This window comes from Salmo salar, chromosome ssa26, assembly GCF_905237065.1.
Source record: "Salmo salar chromosome ssa26, Ssal_v3.1, whole genome shotgun sequence".
Lineage (NCBI taxonomy): Eukaryota > Metazoa > Chordata > Actinopteri > Salmoniformes > Salmonidae > Salmo > Salmo salar.
This window is the reverse complement of record NC_059467.1, coordinates 25,039,212-25,060,297: the sequence shown is the minus strand read 5'-3', so window position 1 is coordinate 25,060,297 and position 21,086 is coordinate 25,039,212. Positions and strand designations below refer to the sequence as shown.

The following is a 21,086-nucleotide window of genomic DNA, read 5'->3' as shown; positions in this document are numbered from 1 at the left end:
GAATGTGATGAAAGAAATAAAATCTTAAGTAAATAATTAGTTCTATTATTCTGACAGTCTTAAAATAAAGTGGTGATCCTAACTGACCTAAGACAGGGACTTTTTACTCGGATTAAATGTCAGGAATTGTGAAAACCTGAGTTGAAATGTATTTGACGAAGGTGTATGTAAACTTCCGACTTCAACTGTAGCAGGCATAAAATAAACACCTCAAATTAGATCCACTACATACTGGTCTTGGCGAGAATAAAAAAAACTGTTGGGAGGTTCTTTTCTACACTGTTCAACCAATCCAGTAAATGTGGAGGAGGAGTTAAGATGGAGTGTCACCTTGTTAACGTCCCAAAATGGAAGTCTTGTCACAGGCTCTCTTTCCATTCTTTCCACTCGGCAATGGCAAGGGTTAGGCATAAGGTTAGCAGTGTGGTTAATGTTAGGGTTACGTTTCAAATAACATTTTAAGAGGACAAATTGTAGAAATAGGTGGGGTTTTGCCATAATTATAATTTTTTGGCTATAGGTTGTTATCAATAAAACGTCACAGTAAGGTGCAGAGTGTTCGACTTGCCTGCTGGGGTCAAGGAAACCTGCAGCTCCGCTTAAACAAATTACATCTTTGTGCTATTTTCAAGGGATTGTTAAATAAATTTTAACTATTTGGTTGTAATATCGTACATCACCTCTTGAAGAGAATAGTCAGAACTACAAATTTCAGATTATTCCATGCAAAAGAATTGCACACATTTAGCTCTATCATGAGTTATTGGCCTACAGCAAGTAATTGCATTATTTTCATGATCAGTAAACTTCAACTCAAAATCAAATCAAATGTATTTATAAAGCCATTCTTACATCAGCTGATATCTCAATGTGCTGTACAGAAACCCAGCCTAAAACCCCAAACAGCAAGCAATGCAGGTGTAGCAGCACGGTGGCTAGGAAAAACTCCCTAGAAAGGTCAGAACCTAGGAAGAAACCAAGAGAGGAACCAAGCTATGAGGGGTGGCCAGTCCTCTTCTGGCTGTACCAGGTGGAGATTATAACAGCACATGGCCAAGATGTTCAAATGTTCATAAATGACCAGCATGGTCAAATAATAATAATCATAGTAGTTGTCGAGTGTGCAACAAGTCAGCAACTCAAGAGTAAGTGTCAGTTGGCTTTTTCATAGCCGATCTTTGAGAGTATCTCTACCGCTCCTGCTGTCTCTAGAGAGTTGAAAACAGCAGGTCTGGGAAAGGTAGCACGTCCGGTGAACAGGTCAGGGTTCCAGCAGGTCTGGGACAGCAGGTCTGGGACAGGTAGCACGTCCGGTGAACAGGTCAGGGTTCCATAGCCGCAGTCAGAACAGTTGAAACTGGAGCAGCAGCACGGCCAGGTGGACTGGGGACAGCAAGGAGTCATCATGCCAGGTAGTCCTGAGGCATGGTCCTTGGGCTCAGGTCCTCTGAGAGAGAGAAAGAAAGAGAGAATTAGAGAGAGCATATTTCAATTCACACAGGACACCGGATAAGACAAGAGAAATACTCCAGATGTAACAGACTGACCCTAGCCCCCCGACACATAAACTACTGCAGCATAAATACTGGAGGCTGAGACAGGAGGGGTCAGGAGACACTGTGGCCCCATCCGATGAAACCCCCGGACAGGGCCAAACAGGCAGGATATAACCCCACCCACTTTGCCAAAGCACAGCCCCCACACCACTGGAGGGATATCTCCAACCACCAACCTACCATCCTGAGACAAGGCCGAGTTTAGCCTACAAAGATCTCCGCCACGGCACAACCCAAGGGGGGGCTCCAACCCAGACAGGAAGACCACGTCAGTGACTCAACCCACTCAAGTGACGCACCCCTCCCAGGGACGGCATGGAAGAACACCACTAAGCCAGTGACTCAGCCCCTGTAATAGGGTTAGAGGCAGAGAATCCCAGTGGAGAGAGGGGAACCGGCCAGGCAGAGACAGCAAGGGCGGTTCGTTGCTCCAGCCTTTCCGTTCACCTTCACACCCCTGGGCCAGACTACACTTAATCATAGGACCTACTGAAGAGATGAGTCTTCAGTAAAGATTTAAAGGTTGAGACTGAGTCTGCGTCTCTCACATGGGTAGGCAGACCATTCCATAAAAATTGAGCTCTATAGGAGAAAGCCCTGCCTCCAGCTGTTTGCTTAGAAATTCTAGGGACAATTAGGAGGCCCACGTCTTGTGACCGTAGCGTACGTGTAGGTATGTACGGCAGGACCAAATCGGGAAAGATGGGTAGGAGCAAGCCCATGTAATGCTTTGTAGGTTAGCAGTAAAACCTTGAAATCAGCCCTTGCCTTAACAGGAAGCCAGTGTATGGAGGCTAGCACTGGAGTAATATGATCAAATGTTTTGGTTCTAGTCAGGATTCTAGCAGCCGTATTTAGCACTAACTGAAGTTTATTTAGTGCTTTATCCGGGTAGCCGGAAAGTAGAGCATTGCAGTAGTCCAACCTAGAAGTAACAAAAGCATGGATTCATTTTTCTGCATCATTTTTGCTATGTTACATAGATGGAAAAAAGTTGTCCTTGAAACAGTCTTGATATGTTCTTCAAAAGAGAGATCAGGGTCCAGAGTAACGCCGAGGTCCTTCACAGTTTTATTTGAGACGACTGTACAAGCATCCAGATTAATTGTCAGGTTCAACAGAAGATCTCTTTGTTTCTTGGGACCTAGAACAAGCATCTCTGTTTTGTCCGAGTTTAAAAGTATAAAGTTTGCAGCCATCCACTTCCTTATGTCTGAAACACAGGCTTCTAGCGAGGGCAATTTTGGGGCTTCACCATGTTTCATTGAAATGTACAGCTGTGTGTCATCCGCATAGCAGTGAAATTTAACATTACGTTTTCGAATGACATCCCCAAGAGGTAAAATATATACTGAAAACAATAGTGGTCCTAAAACGGAACCTTGAGGAACACCGAAATTTACAGTTGATTAGTCAGAGGACAAACCATTCACAGAGACAAACTGATATCTTTCCAACAGATAAGATCTAAACCAGGCCAGAACTTGTCCATGTAGACCAATTTGGGTTTCCAATCTCTCCAAAAGGATGTGGTGATCGATGGTATCAAAAGCAGCACTAATATCTAGGAGCACGGGGACAGATGCAGAGCCTCGGTCTGACGTCATTAAAAGGTAATTTACCACCTTCACAAGTGCAGTCTCAGTGCTATGATGGGGTCTAAAACCAGACTGAAGCGTTTCGTATACATTGTTTGTCTTCAGGAAGGCAGTGAGTTGCTGCGCAACAGCTTTTTCAATTTTTTTTGAGAGGAATAGAAGATTCGATATAGGCCGATAGTTTTTTTTATAATTTCTGGGTCAAGATTTGGCTTTTTCAAGAGAGGCTTTATTACTGCCACTTTTAGTGAGTTTGGTACACATCCGGTGGATAGAGAGCCGTTTATTATGTTCAACATAGGAGGGCCAAGCACAGGAAGCAGCTCTTTCAGTAGTTTAGTTGGGATAGGGTCCAGTATGCAGCTTGAAGGTTTAGAGGCCATGATTATTTTCATCATTGTGTCAAGAGATATGGTACTAAAACACTTTAGTGTCTCCCTTGATCCTAGGTCCTGGCAGAGTTGTACAGACTCGGGACAACGGAGCTTTGGAGGAATACGCAGATTTAAAGAGGAGTCCGTAATTTGCTTTCTAATGATCATGATCTTTTCCTCAAAGAAGTTAATGAATTCATTACTGCTGAAGTGAAAGCCATCCTCTGTTGGGAAGGCTGCTTTTTAGTTAGCTTTGCGACAGTATCAAAAATAAATTTCGGATTGTTCTTATTTTCCTCAATTAAGTTGGAAAAATAGGATGATCGAGCAGCAGTGAGGGCTCTTCGATACTGCACGGTACTGTCTTTCCAAGCTAGTCGGAAGACTTCCAGTTTGGTGTGGCGCCATTTCCGTTCCAATTTTCTGGAAGCTTGCTTCAGAGCTCGTGTATTTTCTGTATACCAGGGAGCTAGTCTCTTATGACAAATGTGTTTAGTTTTTAGGGGTGCAACTGCATCTAGGGTATTGCGCAAGGTTAAATTGAGTTCCTCAGTTAGGTGGTTAACTGATTTTTGTCCTCTGACGTCCTTGGGCAGGCAGAGGGAGTCTGGAAGGGCATCAAGGAATCTTTGGGTTGTCTGAGAATTTATTTCACGACTTTTAATGGTCCTTGGTTGGGGTCTGAGCAGATTATTTGTTGCGATTGCAAATGTAATAAAATGGTGTTCCGATAGTCCAGGATTATGAGGAAAAACATTTAGATTCACAACATTTATTCTATGGGACAGAACTAGATCCAGAGTATGACTGTGGCAGTGAGTAGGTCCAGAGACATGTTGGACAAAACCCACTGAGTTGATGATGGCTCCGAAAGCCTTTTGGAGTGGGTCTGTGGACTTTTCCATGTGAATATTAAAGTCACCAAAAATGTGAATATTATCTGCAATGACTACAAGGTCCGATTGGAATTCAGAGAACTCAGTGAGGAACGCTGCATATGGCCCAGGAGGCCTGTAAACAGTAGCTATACAAAGTGATTGAGTAGGCTGCATAGATTTCATGACTAGAAGCTCAAAAGAAGAAAATGTCGTTGTTGTTTTTTTTTTTGTAAATTGAAATTTGCTATCGTAAATGTTAGCAACACCTCCGCCTTTGCGGGATGCGAGGGGGATATGGTCACTAATGTAACCAGGGGGTGAGGCCTCATTTAACACAGTAAATTCATCAGGCTTAAGCCATGTTTCAGTCAGGCCAATCACATCAAGATTATGATCAGTGATTAGTTCATTGACTATAAAGGCCTCATTTAACACAGTAAATTCATCAGGCTTAAGCCATGTTTCAGTCAGGCCAATCACATCAAGATTATGATCAGTGATTAGTTCATTGACTATAACTGCCTTGGAAGTGAGGGATCTAACATTAAGTAGCCCTATTTTGAGATGTGAGGTATCACAATCTCTTTCAATAATGACAGGAATGGAGGAGGTCTTTCTTCTAGTGAGATTGCTAAGGCGAACACCGCCATCTTTAATTTTGCCCAACCTAGGTCGAGGCACAGACACGGTCTCAATGGGGATAGCTGAGCTGACTACACTGACTGTGCTAGTGGCAGACTCCACTAAGATTATAACAGAACATGGCCAAGATGTTCAAATGTTCATAGATGACCAGCAGGGTCAAATAATAATAATTACAGTGGTTGTCGAGGGTGCAACAGGTCAGCACTTCAGGAGTAAATGTCAGTTGGCTTTTCATAGCCAATCATTCAGAGTATCTATACCGCTCCTGCTGTCTCTAGAGAGTTGAAAACAGCAGGTATGGGACAGGTAGCACGTCCGGTTAACAGGTCAGCGTTCCATAGCCGCAGGCAGAACAGTTGAAACTGGAGCAGCAGCACGGCCAGGTGGACTGGGGACAGAGTCATCAGGCCAGGTAGTTCTGAGGCATGGACCTAGGGCTCAGGTCCTCCGAGAGAGAGAAAGAAAGAAAGCGAGAAAGAGAGAGCGAATTAGAGAGAGCATATTTAAATTCACACAGGACACCGAATAAGACTGGAGAAATACTCCAGATATAACAGACTGACCCTAGCCCCCTGACACATAAACTACTGCAGCATAAATACTGGAGGCTGAGACAGGAGGGGTCGGGAGACACTGTGGCCCCGTCCAACGATACCCCCAGACAGGGCCAAACAGGCAGGATATAACCCCACCCACTTTTCCAAACCCCACCCACTTTGCCACAGCCCCCACACCACTAGAGGGATAGCTTCAGCCACCAACTTACCATCCTGAGACAAGGCCGAGTATAGCCCACAAAGATCTCTGCCACGGCACAACCCAAGGCCTGCGTCTTGTGACCGTAGCGTACGTGTAGGACCAAATTGGAAAGATAGGTAGGAGCAAGCCCATGTAATGCTTTGTAGGTTAGCAGTAAAACCTTGAAATCAGTCCTTGCCTTAACAGGAAGCCAGTGTAGAGAGGCTAGCACTGGAGTCAAGATTCAAGTCAAGATTCTAGCAGCCGTGTTTAGCACTAACTGAAGTTTATTTAGTGCTTTATCCGGGTAGCCTGAAAGTAGAGCATTGCAGTAGTCTAACCTAGAAGTGACAAAAGCATGGATACATTTTTCTGCCAAATTTTTGGACAGAAAGTTTCTTATTTTTGCAATGTTACGTAGATGGAAAAAAGCTGTTCTTGAAACAGTCTTGATATGTTCGTCAAAAGAGAGATCAGGGTCCAGAGTAACACCGAGGTCCTTCACAGTTTTATTTGAGACGACTGTACAACCATCAAGATTAATTGTCAGATTCAACAGAAGAACTCTTCGTTTCTTGGGTCCTTGAACAAGAGTCTCTGTTTTGTCTGAGTTTAAAAGTAGAACATTTGCAGCCATCCACTTCCTTATGTCTGAAACACAGGCTTCCAGCGAGGGCAATTTTGGGGCTTCACCATGTTTCATCGAAATGTACAGCTGTGTGTCATCCACATAGCAGTGAAAGTTAACATTTTGTTTCCCGAAACAAAAACATAAATTGATCATGTCATTTCAGATAAGTGAGGGTAGCCACACGCTATCTCTCAGTATTGGCCACCATTAATTGGATATTTGAGTGATATAAAATGAAAGTGATCAATACCTGACAAGTATGAGTGGTTTAGGTTAATTTCCCATCCTTTGTGGGGTCTGCCTTTCAAAGGGCGCTTTTGCCAATGTAACGTTACTGTTAGCTAATGTTTACTTTGCAAGCTACAGGTAGAAACTTTGTGCAGTTAACCTAACATAGTGGTAAGTAGACCTGTGTTATTTTTTCTCCAACGTAGGCCTACCTAGTGGAGTTGGCTAGCAGTATCCCCTTTCAACGTTGTTTTTAAGGTGTTTGATCACGATTGCTGCTGACAGACATGATAGCTAGCTAATAACAGATCAGGTCAATATAGCTAGTTAACGAGATAAACTAGATGGCTATATCCAATATTGTTTGATTTGCTTTCCATCTATAGTGTTGATGACAGTAGTCCGATTGAGAACTTTACCAGGACGATGTCAAGCTCTTTCCAAAATCCTAATCTCTGATGAAGCAAGCTAAATGACCCGTTGTTTCCTTTAGCTAGCTAGCTAACTGACAAATGCATCTGGCTACCCTCGCGTATCTGAAAATACATGATTAATTGATGTTTACGGATTGATGTATTTTTTTAATTTACTTTTATTTAATCAGGGGAGCCAAATTTGAGACCAGGGTCTCATTTTCAAGCAAAAGATAAAAAATATAACAATATACAATAAGAAGTACACTACACAAGAACATCACCAACATCACAGCCATCATAAACAAGTTACTAAATCAATCAATCAAACAATTTTTCACCTCTGTGAACTTATTTATCATCAGGGTTTTAAAATGCCCTAGTGGCACCAGGGAATCCAAATGTAATGCATTTTGTAAGTGATTCCAAAAATGTGAAGTGTGAAAATGGATTTACCTAATTCTGTGTAGACCCTAGGAATCTGCAGCGTTAACCAACCCTGTGAACGGGTTTGGTATCACATTATTTTATACGTTAGCACCAAAGTTAGGTAAGTTGGAAACTTGTGTAGTAGGGCTTTGTAAACAAAAAAGATGATTGATAATTCATTGATCTACGTGACTTTGATGAGGACAGGCCAACCTTTTTATACAGGATGCGGTGGTGAGTATTAAAACTGTCACCAGTGATAAAACAAATGGCGTGTCTGCTGCATTTTGATAAATGGTGTCGCCATAGTCAGAAACTGTCAGGAAAGTTGATTGTACAATCTGCTTCCTGCTGTTTAGAGCGAGAAAATATATATTTCTAAAAAAGAAGCCCACTTTAAATCTTAGCTTTATAACTAGCTCTTGTTTTTCAAGAGTTAGATATTTATCAATCCAAACTCCCAGATATTTATAGGATGGAACCTGCTCGATGAGAGAACCATCCAATGAGTAACAATGTAGTCCGTCGGTGACATTTTTGCCTGAATTATAGAACAACATATATTTCGTTTTGCCCGCATTAAGTACAAGTTTTAAATTAACAAGGGCCTTCTGTAATGAAACAAAATCACATTGCAGCTCTAACAGCTTGGTCAACAGTTGGTGCAATGGCATACATAACCGTATCATCTGCATACAGATGAATATTACAGGATTTAATAGACCAATATTATTTATATAAATAGTAAAGAGAACTTGTCCCTAAATCGGACCCTGCAGTACACCTTTCATAATAGAGGGAATTGTACAATTGAATATGCTTTGAACAACCTATTCAACAACCTATTCATGAATAATGGGTGAATAGGGCCTGAATAAAAAAAAAGTTTGGACACACCTACTCATTCCAGGGTTTTTCTTTATTTTTACTATTTTCTACATTGTAGAATAATAGTGAAGACATCGCAACTATGAAATAAAACATATAGAATCATGTAGTAACTAAATAAGTGTAAAAACAAATCCAAAATATATTTTAGATTTTAGATTCTTCAAAGTTACCACCCTTTGCCTTGATGACAGCTTTGCAGACTCTTGGCATTCTCTTAACCAGCTTCATGAGGAATGCTTTTCAAACAGTCTTGAAGGAGTTCCCAAATATGCTGAGCACTTGTTGGCTGCTTTTCCTTCACTTTGCAGTCCAACTCATCCCAAACCATCTCAATTGGCACAGACACATGCATACACACAAACACAATAACATGCGCACTATACATACACATGGATTTAGTACTGTAGATATGTGGTAGTTGTGGAGTAGGGGCCTAAGGGCACACAGTGTGTTGTGAAATCTGTGAATGTATTGTAATGTTTTTAAAATAGTATAAACTGCCTTAATTTTGCTGGACCCCAGGAAGAGTCGCTGCTGTGTTGGCAGCAGCTAATGGGGATCCATAATAAATACAAATACAAATTGGGTTGAGGTCGGTTGATTGTGGAGGCCAGGTCATCTGATGCAGCACTCCATCACTCTCCTTGGTCAAATAGCCCTTATACAGCCCAGAGGTGTGTTGGGTTATTGTCCTGTTGAAAAACAAATTATATTCCCACTAAGCGCAAACCAGATGGGATGGGATGGCATATCTCTGCAGAATGCTGTGGTAGCCATGCTGGTTAAGTGTGCCTTAAATAAATAAAAAATCACAGACAGTGTCACCAGCAAAGCACCATCACACCACCTCCTCCATGCTTCACGGTGGGAACAAAACAGGAACAGCATCAGTACACAGATATACAAGGACATAAGACAATCAATGCAGAAGCTTTCATACAAAGCATCGGGGAGTGCCGACGTTCCGGTTGTTGGTGACGTCGGGTCCGGGGCCCGACACCGATGGAACCGGGGGTGCCTAAGCCAGCTCATCGGGCTGTCACGCCCTAGCTGGCTCGAGAGGTTTCTTGCCCCGGTTGGTTCGGAAGGCGCCCATCAGCAATCACCTCTGTCATTACCTTTCCTATATCTGTCTGGTTCCCTGCTTCTGCATTGATTGTCATATGTCCTTGTGTACCCGTGTTCTGACGCTGTTCCTGTCCTGTTACCTGTCTGTTCCTCATTAAATGTTCCACTCCCCATACCTGCTTCTCATCTCCAGCGTCGGTCCTTACAGAATGCAGAAGCCACCAAACGAAGCATCGGGGAGTGCTGGCTTTCCGGTTGGTGGTGACATCGGGTCCGGGGACTGCCACCGATGGACCCGGGGGTGCCTAAGCCAGCTCGTCAGGCTGTCACACCCTAGCTGGCTCGAGAGGTTTCTTGCCCCGGTTGGCTCAGAAGGCACCCATCCCACGTCAGGCCTCAGCCGGATCATCAGGATTTTATGCCCAGCCAGCTCGTCAGGCTGCTACGCCTCCACCGGATCATCAGGCTCCCACGCCTCAGCGGGATCGACAGGCCTTCATGCCTCAGCCGGATAGTCAGGCTCCTATGCCTCAGCCGGCTTGCCAGGCTCTCACGCCTCTGCCGGTTCGTCTGGGTTTCACGCCCAGCCGGCTTGTCCAGGGCCCGTGCCTCAGCCGGCCCGTTAGGCTCGCCCAGGTGGGACGCCAGGTGGCAACCCTAGAGGGGGTTACTGTCACGTGCATTAGCGTATTATTGGACTCACTTGGACTCAATCACCTGTTTTTTGCCTCCCCTATATTTGTCAGTTCCCCATCTCTGTTCTCCTCTGCTGCATTGATTGTTGATTGTCATTTTGTACCCGTGTGCTGACGCTGTTCCTGTCTTGTGCTTTGTCAGTTTCTCATTAAATGTTCTACTCCCCGTACCTGTTTCTCGACAGCGTCGGTCCTTTCACTGTATACCAACCCTACCTTGCCACAACACAACTGATTGGCTCAAATGCATTAAGAAAGAAAGACATTCCACAAATTTACTTTTTACAAGGCACACCTGTTAATTGAAATTCATTCCAGGTGACTACCTCATGAAGCTGGTTGAGAGAATGCCAGAGTGTGCAAAGCTGTCATCAAGGCAAAGGGTGGCTAATTTGAAGAATCTACAATATAAAATATATTTTGATTTGTTCAACACTTTTGTGGTTACTACATGATTCCATATATGTTATTTCATAGTTTTGATGTCTTCACTATTATTCTACAATGTAGAAAATAGTAAAAATAAAGAAAAACTCTTGAATGAGTAGGTGTCCAAACTTTTTACTTGTACTGTATATTTACTATCAACTTTATAAATGACATCCTATAAGATTTCAGCTGCCTTTTTACTGTAATAATTCATCAATTAACTAGTGGGTTGGGAAAAGTATCCTTATTCCTTACAGGACTGCCTTGATTCATTCTTTCCTCCCCTCCTGTACAGTGGGTTAGTGACTCTACGAATTCAAGATCTCAGCTTTCGTCTCCTATAAATGTTGTCCTGCTGTAATGAATTACAAATTATGACTGTCTACAAATTGTTAATTTTTTAAAATATAATTTGTTATAAAAACATTTGTGTTTGTCATAGAACAACTAGTTGCTATCTATGTGGAAGGTTCTTAGCTTTCCAATGCTGTGCTGCAAATAAGGGTGCGACCTATCCTTACACCAAAAATGTACGGACAGTCCGACTACCGAATGAAAGTTTCAGCAGGACTTCCCAGCCTCCAATGGATGTGGATATGTAACCCGATACCCAAGAGTCTTCAATTCAAGCTGGGAACTGTAGCAATGAGCCAATACAGTCGGGAAGTGAATAGACTTTACATAGACTGATCTATAAGCAAATGACCTTGATAAATAAGTTATATCTTAACTGGTTCATGCTCATTGTGTTTTGTTCACTGGAAAATAATAACTTTGTAGATATTTTAAAAAGATGTCTGGATGACTCAATTATTTTACAAACCACTGAAGTAAAAGAGAGAGAAATGGCTAGGTAGTAGAGAAACAGCTAGGTAGGGATTTTCTCAGAAAATAATCAATGGGTAATTTTTACAAAACTAGGTAGTGATTTTCTCAGGCAATAATCAATGGGTAATTTCTACAGGCACAAATACTTTTGACAAATATCATCATTTTTATTTACTCAGAGTTGTTCAGCCATTTTACCATTTGTTGAGTTAAATGCTCATTCACAGTAATGATGCGGAGAGTGATGGTGCAGTGATAAAGTATGTGCAGGGGCTGAGCTTATAACTCCAGAAGGAGATTGGCAGTCAAACGAATTGTAAATATTTACACAAGGTACTATTGGGGATAACTCTTTATTTATCAGGACACATATTGTGTGATGTGTGGGTGTAGCTTAGATCATCCAGGGAATTTGGGGCTGGGGTGTAGCTTAGATCGTCCATGGAATTTGGGGCTGGGGTGTAGCTTAGATCGTCCAGGGAATTTGGGGCTGGGGTGTACCTTAGATCGTCCAGGGAATTTGGGGCTGGGGTGTAGCTTGGACGGCAGGCTGAGTTGAGAAAGATCTTTCAAGAGGGGCAAGGATGACTCACAAATTGACTTTTGGGTGCGAATGGAGAACTGTCTAGCTAGCTGGTGTGTGTTTTGTGACAATTAAAATAGACTCCAGCAGTACGGTTGGTTAAAAGGTTCTTCAAATGTTCACAACTATGTTTAAGTGCATGATAGCAATTAATACAATGGCAATCATATATAATATAATTGCAATTATATGATTGGACATTTCATGATTATTTCGTGTTTTATAGTGTACTAGTGCATTAGGAATTGAGGTATACTAACTAATCATTCTCTGAATGATCACCTTAGAAATGAGGACTATGTATAGGCTAATTGATAGAGGGTTGTCATTGTAAGGCCTCTGAAAGCACTGTCCTTGACATCAGCCTACATATAGCCTATTGTCTGTCCATAGGTTTTTCTGGACATGACCTTTGGAGGTGGAGGTCACACCAAAGCCATCCTGAGGGCCTCTCCTGAGGTGACAGTAGTGGCCCTAGACCGAGACCCCACAGCATTCAGCTTAGCTCAACAGCTGGCCAAGGAACACAGGTGATTGCCTTTTTTTATAATAATTACAGTGGTATGTATAATATGGGTACAAATTGTACTTATTTCACAGATTTGCAAGTCAAATATAAATACATTTGTTTGCAAATGTAATCTGCATGTAGATATGTCAATGAACATCAAAGGGATACTTCTGGATTCTGGCAATGAGGCGCTTTCTTCTTCCCCAGAGTCAGATGAACTTATGGATACCATTTTTATGTCTCTGCTTGGAGTTTGAAGGAAGTTGCTAACTAGTTACAAATTATGCTAATGTTAGACGCAAAGACATACAAATGGTATCCACCAGTTCATCTGACTCTGGGAAAATAGACCAAGGGCCTCATTGCCAAGTATCCCTTTAACACATCTTAATATGCAATAACATAAAAGTAATTGTAAAATGTGTAGGCTACCTACAATACAATTAATTGCACTGTACCTGCTTACATTATGATTAATATATACATGCTTTAGAGACAGTTATTTGAAGTGACACTACAAAATAGAATAGACACTCTAATAAAGTCTGATTCACAATAGCTCTACTGCCGAATGTGATTGGTATGTGCTTGCATTGTTAGTGCTGTTATGTGGGTTATTTTCCCTCAAAGTTATATAGTCAACAATTTATGGATCATAGTTTAGATTGAAGGTTAGCTAGATCATGATACAGCCTTTTGCATGCATCCCTCCTCCCAACCCGCTCCACCTCCCTGCCAACCTTCAAACCCTGAAAAAAAAACAATCCCTGAGTAACTGCTGCTAAAGCCCCTCGTTTCACAATCCATCCACATCCATTGTGTCAGGGAGACTTAAACCCAGTCCCCCCACTCTTAGCTGGTGGGCCTGGCGTCTCATTTGTCAGAACAGGGGCCCACGGCCCCAGTGTGAGGGAGATGCTGCCTCCCACTGAGGTTCCGTCAGTGGTGAGTGGGAGGTAAAGAGAGAGGAGAGCCCAGCAAACTTCGAAGAGAGGAGGGAGACACCGGGCCACTGTGTTTATTAATGAGGGAGAGAAGGAGTGTGTGCGAGAGCGAGCGAGAGCGCATGAGGGAGGATGAAAATTAGATGTTCCTAAGACCATGGCGTGGGTAGGAATCCTTTTACGTAGATTCCGGGGAAACCTCTCTCGGGGGAATGTCTGCTACAGCAACGCGCCTATGGGAGGGGGATGAGATGGAAGAGAGAAAATCAGAGTACGCCATTCTGTCAGCAGCAATATACCCCAGCTATAAACCCTTCCAAACCCACTCACGATGTGAGTTGAGAGAAGCCAGAGAAATCTAGCAATTAGCTAATATTATTGGAAGCCTGTGTAAAAGACCCTTGCAGCCCACGCAATGCCTCCACACAACAGGGCTGGAGAGCGTTCTCTTCTCTCTCTCCCGTATTTCTATCCTCACTAATTTCACTTCTCTTTTGCCTTGCAAAAAGTACAGCCTTGATGCAAACTATTGAAGAGCGATGTGAATCTGCACTTATGTAATTGCTTAGATTAGAGCCCAGAGGAAGAGTTAGATTTTCTAGCGTAGTAGACGCCCTGACAACTTTCACATTGGTTGCAGTGGTCTGAGGGGTATCATACGAAGGAAGCTGGATCTACTCAGGGTTTTCTAAAGCTAACCAGCTTCAATTAGCTTCAGATTCCAGCTCAGGCTTCATCTGTACTACTACGGTATGAAGCCTGCCGCTAACTCTAGCAGGCTTGTAACTGCGAGTACATGTCACACATGGCTAGTCGAATGCTGAACTCTTCATTGAGACAATGCTGAAACATCAAGAAATGGACAAATCAGTGGCACATTTTCATTTGTGCCAAAATCAAAATGAAAGAAGGCCCAGGACGATACCAGTATATACATATTTTTTTCCTTGCCAAAAATGAAAACGCGAAGCAGATCAAAGTCCTTGGTCCTTTATAAACCTGCTGTATGTGAAATAGTGTGTGTTATAGCTTGGAAAATCAATACATGTGACTCTGAATGACATCATGATGTTTGTTTCCAATATATTAGGGCTGTTTTCCTAAAGAAGCTAAATCCGCTTTGTGCTTTGTTTCCTTGCCACGACACTAACGAGTATCGCGATACTGTTATTGTCCAGGCCCTAATGTTGAGACTTAATTCTCTATTCTGAGTGTGACAATATTGTGGAGATTCTATGCACTAGTCTATTACCAGAGATATCTTTCTTATTGCTATTACTTACGTACAGGGGGCTTTATGTGTGTGCAACTTTTAAGTAGAAAATTAACAAAAATAGAAAGTAATTTACTAGTGATTGGTGTCTGCATGTCATTGATTTGCATGGGGTGATTAGCATTTAGCAGGCAACCTGATGTATTGTGTTTACTATAGACACCATTCCACTCTCCTAGGGTGAAATCTAGTGAACAGGCCTACCAGGGAGAAGAAAGAGGCAACGACATTAGATGTGGCACTCTACTGAGAATCTACGTAGCTCTAACTCGCTTTAGTCTTAGGATTACATCTTAAAAACATCATGCTCCATTTGTTAATTTTTAAGTTTAGTTTAAACTTCTAGAGTTGAGGTTGCTTAAGTTCACATTCCAAACCAAACACAAGCATCTTTCACCGGTGGTACTTTGTGTGTGTTCTTTTTTCATGTCCTGTAGATATTTTCATCACTGCTCCCCTGCTGAAAGCAATCAATCAGCATCTTGTCTTAGGCCTTAGTGACGCAGGTAGAGGAGCTGAGCAGGTCAGCACTGGGGAATATTTCAGACTTGATTTGTGGAGAGGCAGCGCGTCATGTTGGACACACACACACACACACACACACACACACACACACACACACACACACACACACACACACACACACACACACACACACACACTTAGCACTCAACGGTGAGGTCTCCTGGCACTTTTACCTCAAAATGGGGCGTTGAGAGGGGAATGGCATCTGCAGATGCGTGTTTTCAAGTGCTGCTGAAAATAGTGCATTTTTGTGTAATGTGTTCAGGTTACAGTCATGAAAATGGAAAACAAAGGACACGATCTTTACACAGTACATCCGTACTGTACATCAGTGTCATCCGTCAGAGGAAGCGCTTAAAAGATTACCAAACCAACAGAGGAATATGTGTAGGCAAACCCTTATCTGCTCTACTTCAAACCCAGATAAACAGGTGACAGACGTTCATATGAAGAGGACTGCAGCAGCTCAAAGCTCTGTTCCTTTATTAAGGTCCTGCTCCAGGGCACCAATACTGCCACCAATACTTACTTCCAGGATGGGCCTACAGTACACAGACAGGGGAAGGGCTTTCTTTTTAATATTTGTGGACAACTGGGAACATTTTCTGGAGCAAACTGAGTAGCAAAAATAGATGCAGGCTGAGCACTTGTGGAGAACCTTGCCAGAAATTGGAATAGGGTGTTAATTTTGAAAGACGGAAGTTTCGCCGTTTAGTGGCCAATCTTCACACTTCCTGAAGACCCTAATGGAACTTAAATGGAAGCAGTTCCCAAAACCCCTTTTAATGTGATACGTGACATGGAAGTTGTAGTGACTACAGACAGTCAGGGCCTCAGTGTTAACATCTCATCTCTTTGCAGGACAGTATCCCCAGTCACCACCCTGGGGCATTGGGGTCTACCATGTGCAGAGGGAAGAGTGTCCCTACTGGCCATAGTTTGACACATGCACGTGAAGAAGAGTGGTTGTAACAAAAACCACTTCATCATTTTCTTTTTTTAACAAGGTTGACCTGCTTAGAGCCCTCTTACCTCACTCAGCAGGGCAGGGCAGCCTCCAGCATTACTTAAGGTCATTCAATCCACCAAATGCCCCAATGTGGCCTTCTCTTCAATCATTTAACATGTTGTAGGTGGACCAGGGGAGATGGCATTTAAAACAACAACAACCTTTATTCAGTTCTAAGTTAAGAATGATGTCAATGTTGTGGGTTGCATAACTACATATAGATCAGTTCTCTAAAGCAATGATATGCCTATAGTTGGACCACACACACTACTGAAACTGGTCCTGTTAATAATATAACACCTTACATAAGGAATGTATATATCCAACCATGTGTCTAAGCCACATAAAGAAGTTAATCATTAAAAAAAACTTGAACTGTTTTGCATATTCTTAAATCCTTCTGTGGCTCACAGAAACAGCATCGGAGCCTCCTCAGCGTGGAGGGGAGTTCAACCGGCATAGCTGAGGGTGTGTAGAAAAAAAGTACCAGGAACTTAAATATAGTAACTGAAAATGGTTACAAATGATGAGACACTGGCCAAGTGGGCAATTTCCTTATCTCTTGCAATTATCAATTAATAAAATCCATAGATTAAAATCCCTTACTAAGAAAGCTCCATCATAATCTTTTGTAGTTCAACACATTTTAGCCATAACTACTATAACAACAGTTTGTTAGGGTCTTTGTCTCTTCATTACTTAATCCTCCTCCTCTCCTAGCCCGCCTGCCTTATTGCTGAAGACAATGTACGATTTGTGGAGGAGGCTACAAGAATTGACACGACACCATCTGTACCAAACCAAGTTTATGATTAAACCTTACGATGCATTTAAACAAGTCAACTACCTGGATGAAATTAAATGTATCTCCACACACAGTATAGTTTACCATGGTAACCAAGTTTAATTGAATTAGGGGGATAACAAAGGTTTGTAAATGTAGATGTTATGTCCATGAAACATTGTATGGATAATATGATATCCCTTCAGTTTTCCTACACTTTATGACATTTTATACCCAATCTAACTTTTTAGGGACCTTCAGTCTCTGAAGGGAGTGAAATACATCAAGAGTCCTGATTGATGAAAACGGTCTCAAACCAATGAGCTGCAGAAGCCATAAATTCTCAGCATATTGACATAAGGTCTTACTGTATACTGCATTGGTACACAGTAGGCATGGTTGCTCTGTCTGGGGGCACTGCTCTGTTGAGATGGGACCGGGAGGGGGTGGACGAGTCTGTGAAGCACGTGGGTGTGGAGAATGCCTTGCTATAGATTTTACAGCATATTAATGACTGCAGCGAAGAATGAAAAACTTCTAGAGCATGATAAGGAAAAGCCCTGGCCTGACAGCGCGGGCGAGATGCTCCACTCAACCCTTGGTCTCTCAAGCGTCAGTGGGTGTATAAACACAAGGACCCCAAGGCCTGCTTGCTAAGCCGTTAGTGGGAGAGACCTTATCGAGATGGCCACTGCTATTATATCTTTATTGCAGCAATGGGAGTCTTTTATTTCATTTCAACAAGACTATTGAGAGGAGACTAGAGGAGGTTAGATGCGGAGGAATCGCAATTGTCTGCGGTGCTGAGATGTGGAAGATGTTATAAGTCAGGTTGGTGTGGTGTCTAAGACCCCGTCGCTGTCTGTCCCTTTCTGTCTGCCAGTGTTGGGTGGCCCTGTTGGCCCCTCAGGCTGATTTATGGCTGCCCCTCTAGCTCACACCAGCCATCATCTCTGTGCTCACTGAAAAGGTCACATGAAAAATGCATGACCGTGATGGGAAGATCCCACCACCTGTGTGTGCGGCAGGGGGCTGTGTCTTGTAAAGGGCTGTGTGTGCGGCAGGGGGCTCTGTCTTGTACAGGGCTGTGTGTTGAGGCAGGAGGCTGTGTCTTGTACAGGACTGTGTGTTGAGGCAGGAGGCTGTGTCTTGTACAGGACTGTCTGTGTGTTGAGGCAGGAGGCTCTGTCTTGTACAGGGCTGTGTATTGAGGCAGGAGGCTGTGTCTTGTACAGGGCTGTGTATTGAGGCAGGAGGCTGTGTCTTGTACAGGACTGTGTGTCGAGGCAGGAGGCTGCGTCTTGTACATGGCTGTGTGTTGAGGCAGGATTCTGTGTCTGGTACAGGGCTGTGTGTTGAGGCGGGAGGCTGTGTCTTGTACAGGGCTGTGTGTTGAGGCAGGGGGCTGTGTCTTGTACAGGACTGTCTGTGTGTTGAGGCAGGAGGCTCTGTCTTGTACAGGGCTGTGTATTGAGGCAGGAGGCTGTGTCTTGTACAGGGCTGTGTGTTGAGGCAGGAGGCTGTGTCTTGTACAGGGCTGTGTGTCGAGGCAGGAGGCTGTGTCTTGTACAGGGCTGTGTGTCGAGGCAGGAGGCTGTGTCTTGTACATGGCTGTGTGTCGAGGCAGGAGGCTGCGTCTTGTACATGGCTGTGTGTCGAGGCAGGAGGCTGTGTCTTGTACAGGGCTGTGTGTCGAGGCAGGAGGCTATGTCTTGTACAGGGCTGTGTGTCGAGGCAGGAGGCTGTGTCTTGTACATGGCTGTGTGTCGAGGCAGGAGGCTGTGTCTTGTACAGGACTGTCTGTGTGTTGAGGCAGGAGGCTCTGTCTTGTACAGGGCTGTGTGTCGAGGCAGGAGGCTGTGTCTTGTACATGGCTGTGTGTCGAGTCAGGAGGCTGCGTCTTGTACATGGCTGTGTGTCGAGGCAGGAGGCTGTGTCTTGTACAGGGCTGTGTGTCGAGGCAGGAGGCTGTGTCTTGTACAGGGCTGTGTGTCGAGGCAGGAGGCTGCGTCTTGTACAGGGCTGTGTGTCGAGGCAGGAGGCTGCGTCTTGTACGTGGCTGTGTGTTGAGACAGGAGGCTGTGTCTTGTACAGGGCTGTGTGTCGAGGCAGGAGGCTGTGTCTTGTACAGGGCTGTGTGTCGAGGCAGGAGGCTGCGTCTTGTACAGAGCTATGTGTTGTACAGGAAGGATTTGCATGGGGATGGGGTCCAGAGGAGACGGGTGTTGAACAGCAAGGAAAGGGTGACTTTTTCTGTCAACCACTTTTGCTTAAGAGGTTTTTATAGTGCTTTTTATTTTTCTCATTAGCATTCATAACAAACAGGAAGTGTCAACAGGAGTTCTTGTACAAATTCTTGTACAGTATTTCTGACCTGTGTTGAATGTGTTTACATAATCTGTACCCATTTCTCCATGTCTCTTTCCTGACATTTAATTATCTGATGAAAGGTTTTCTCCCCCCATCCCTCCCTGCCTCCCCCAGTGGCCGGGTGCACCCGTTGCTGGGGCGTTTCAGTGAGCTGGGAGCCCTGCTGTCTAGACTGAGGTTGCAGCCAGGTAGTGTGGATGCTGTTCTTCTGGATGCTGGCTGCTCCTCCATGCAGATGGACTGTCCCGAGAGAGGCTTCTCCCTCAGTAAGGATGGCCCTCTGGACATGAGGATGGATGCAGATAGGTGGGACCACGCATTATCACCCCACCACAGTTGCACAAAGCATTATTGTCATTTTATGTCAATCACTATGCATTATAGGGTAGCATCAGTGAATAGTAATGATATAGGCCTATGTGTCTGGAGGATACATTGAACTACCTTCAGCCCAGATTACTATAACATAGTATGTGTTCCTCAACACACATATGGCGTCTCCTTCCTACTGCGTGCTGGGAAATGTTATAATCTGTGGTGGCAATTTTATTTCCCTGCTTCTGTCATGAGAGGAAAGTCAATTGGGTCAACAATTTATTCCCATAGGTGTGTATATATAATGAAAATTATTGATATATACATATATGCTTGATATATATATATGATATATATATGCTATATATATATATATATATATATATATATATAGCTATATATATATATATATATATATATATATATATATATATATATATATAGCTATATATATATATATATATATATATATATATACGCTATATATATATATATATATATATATATATATATATATATATATATATATATATATATATATATATATATATATATATATATATATATATATATATATATATATATATATATATATATATATATATATATATATATATATATGCACATTGAGCACTCATAAGGCCTTGAATTTGTAGTCTATCAATCTATCCTTGCCTTCGAGGACTTTGACAGTGATTTGACATGAGCTTTTCAAATTGACCGGTATTATGTTTCTGTGGAAAGGAACGGCAATTGTTATTGTATAATCAGTAGGATTCCGCTGCATCAGCCAACCCTTACAGCAGCAAAATGAAAATTATCGATACATCTCACAGTAGCAAAGCAGAGTGGTTCATGAACTAGTATGTATATCATGTTAGTGTTCGATGAAGGAATGAGTCACTCTTGCTGTGGTAGATGAACAACATATTAGGGCTTAGAGCTGTTCTTTACCTCCCATTTACACTGTAAAAACCCATCTCGGTCAATTATGTGGTTTATTTTTGCCCCATTTGAGGAACCTCGTAGGCAATGTATTTTAAACACCATTTGAAGCTACATATTTTAAAGTCTCTTATGACAACATAAACAGACATGGAGTAAAATATATTTTGTTTTTAGGTTATGATAAGGTATGACAATTGTACTAAACTCATTAAGGCATTGTATTGTAATCATTTAAAAAATCATTTCTTTTTCTATTATATTACCCTCGTTCTGTTATCCTAGTTGAAATGACCAATGAACCCCTTTAAATAATTGTTCATATGGCAGAGCTGAAGTTTATAGACAGTAGTCTATTTCAAGGTCTACTGTACAGGTGATGTTTGTATGCCTGCTCCTTTTCTTTGCATTCAAATCTGTTGAGGC

At 42.7% G+C, this 21,086-nt stretch overlaps 1 protein-coding gene across 4 annotated transcripts in view; it reads left to right on the top strand.

Annotated features, from left to right (window-relative positions):
- The window catches only part of LOC106587485 (12S rRNA N4-methylcytidine methyltransferase), a 74,815-nt gene that overhangs the window by 40,645 nt on the left and 13,084 nt on the right, over positions 1-21,086 (top strand). For 3 of the 4 annotated variants that reach the window (XM_014175912.2, XM_014175911.2, XM_014175910.2), the window contains exons 3-4: positions 12,378-12,514; positions 19,515-19,706. In XM_014175912.2, the coding sequence (XP_014031387.1) occupies positions 12,378-12,514; positions 19,515-19,706 (329 nt within the window). The remainder of the gene's footprint in view (positions 1-12,377; positions 12,515-19,514; positions 19,707-21,086) is intronic. The other variant, XM_014175913.2, reaches the window with a different exon arrangement.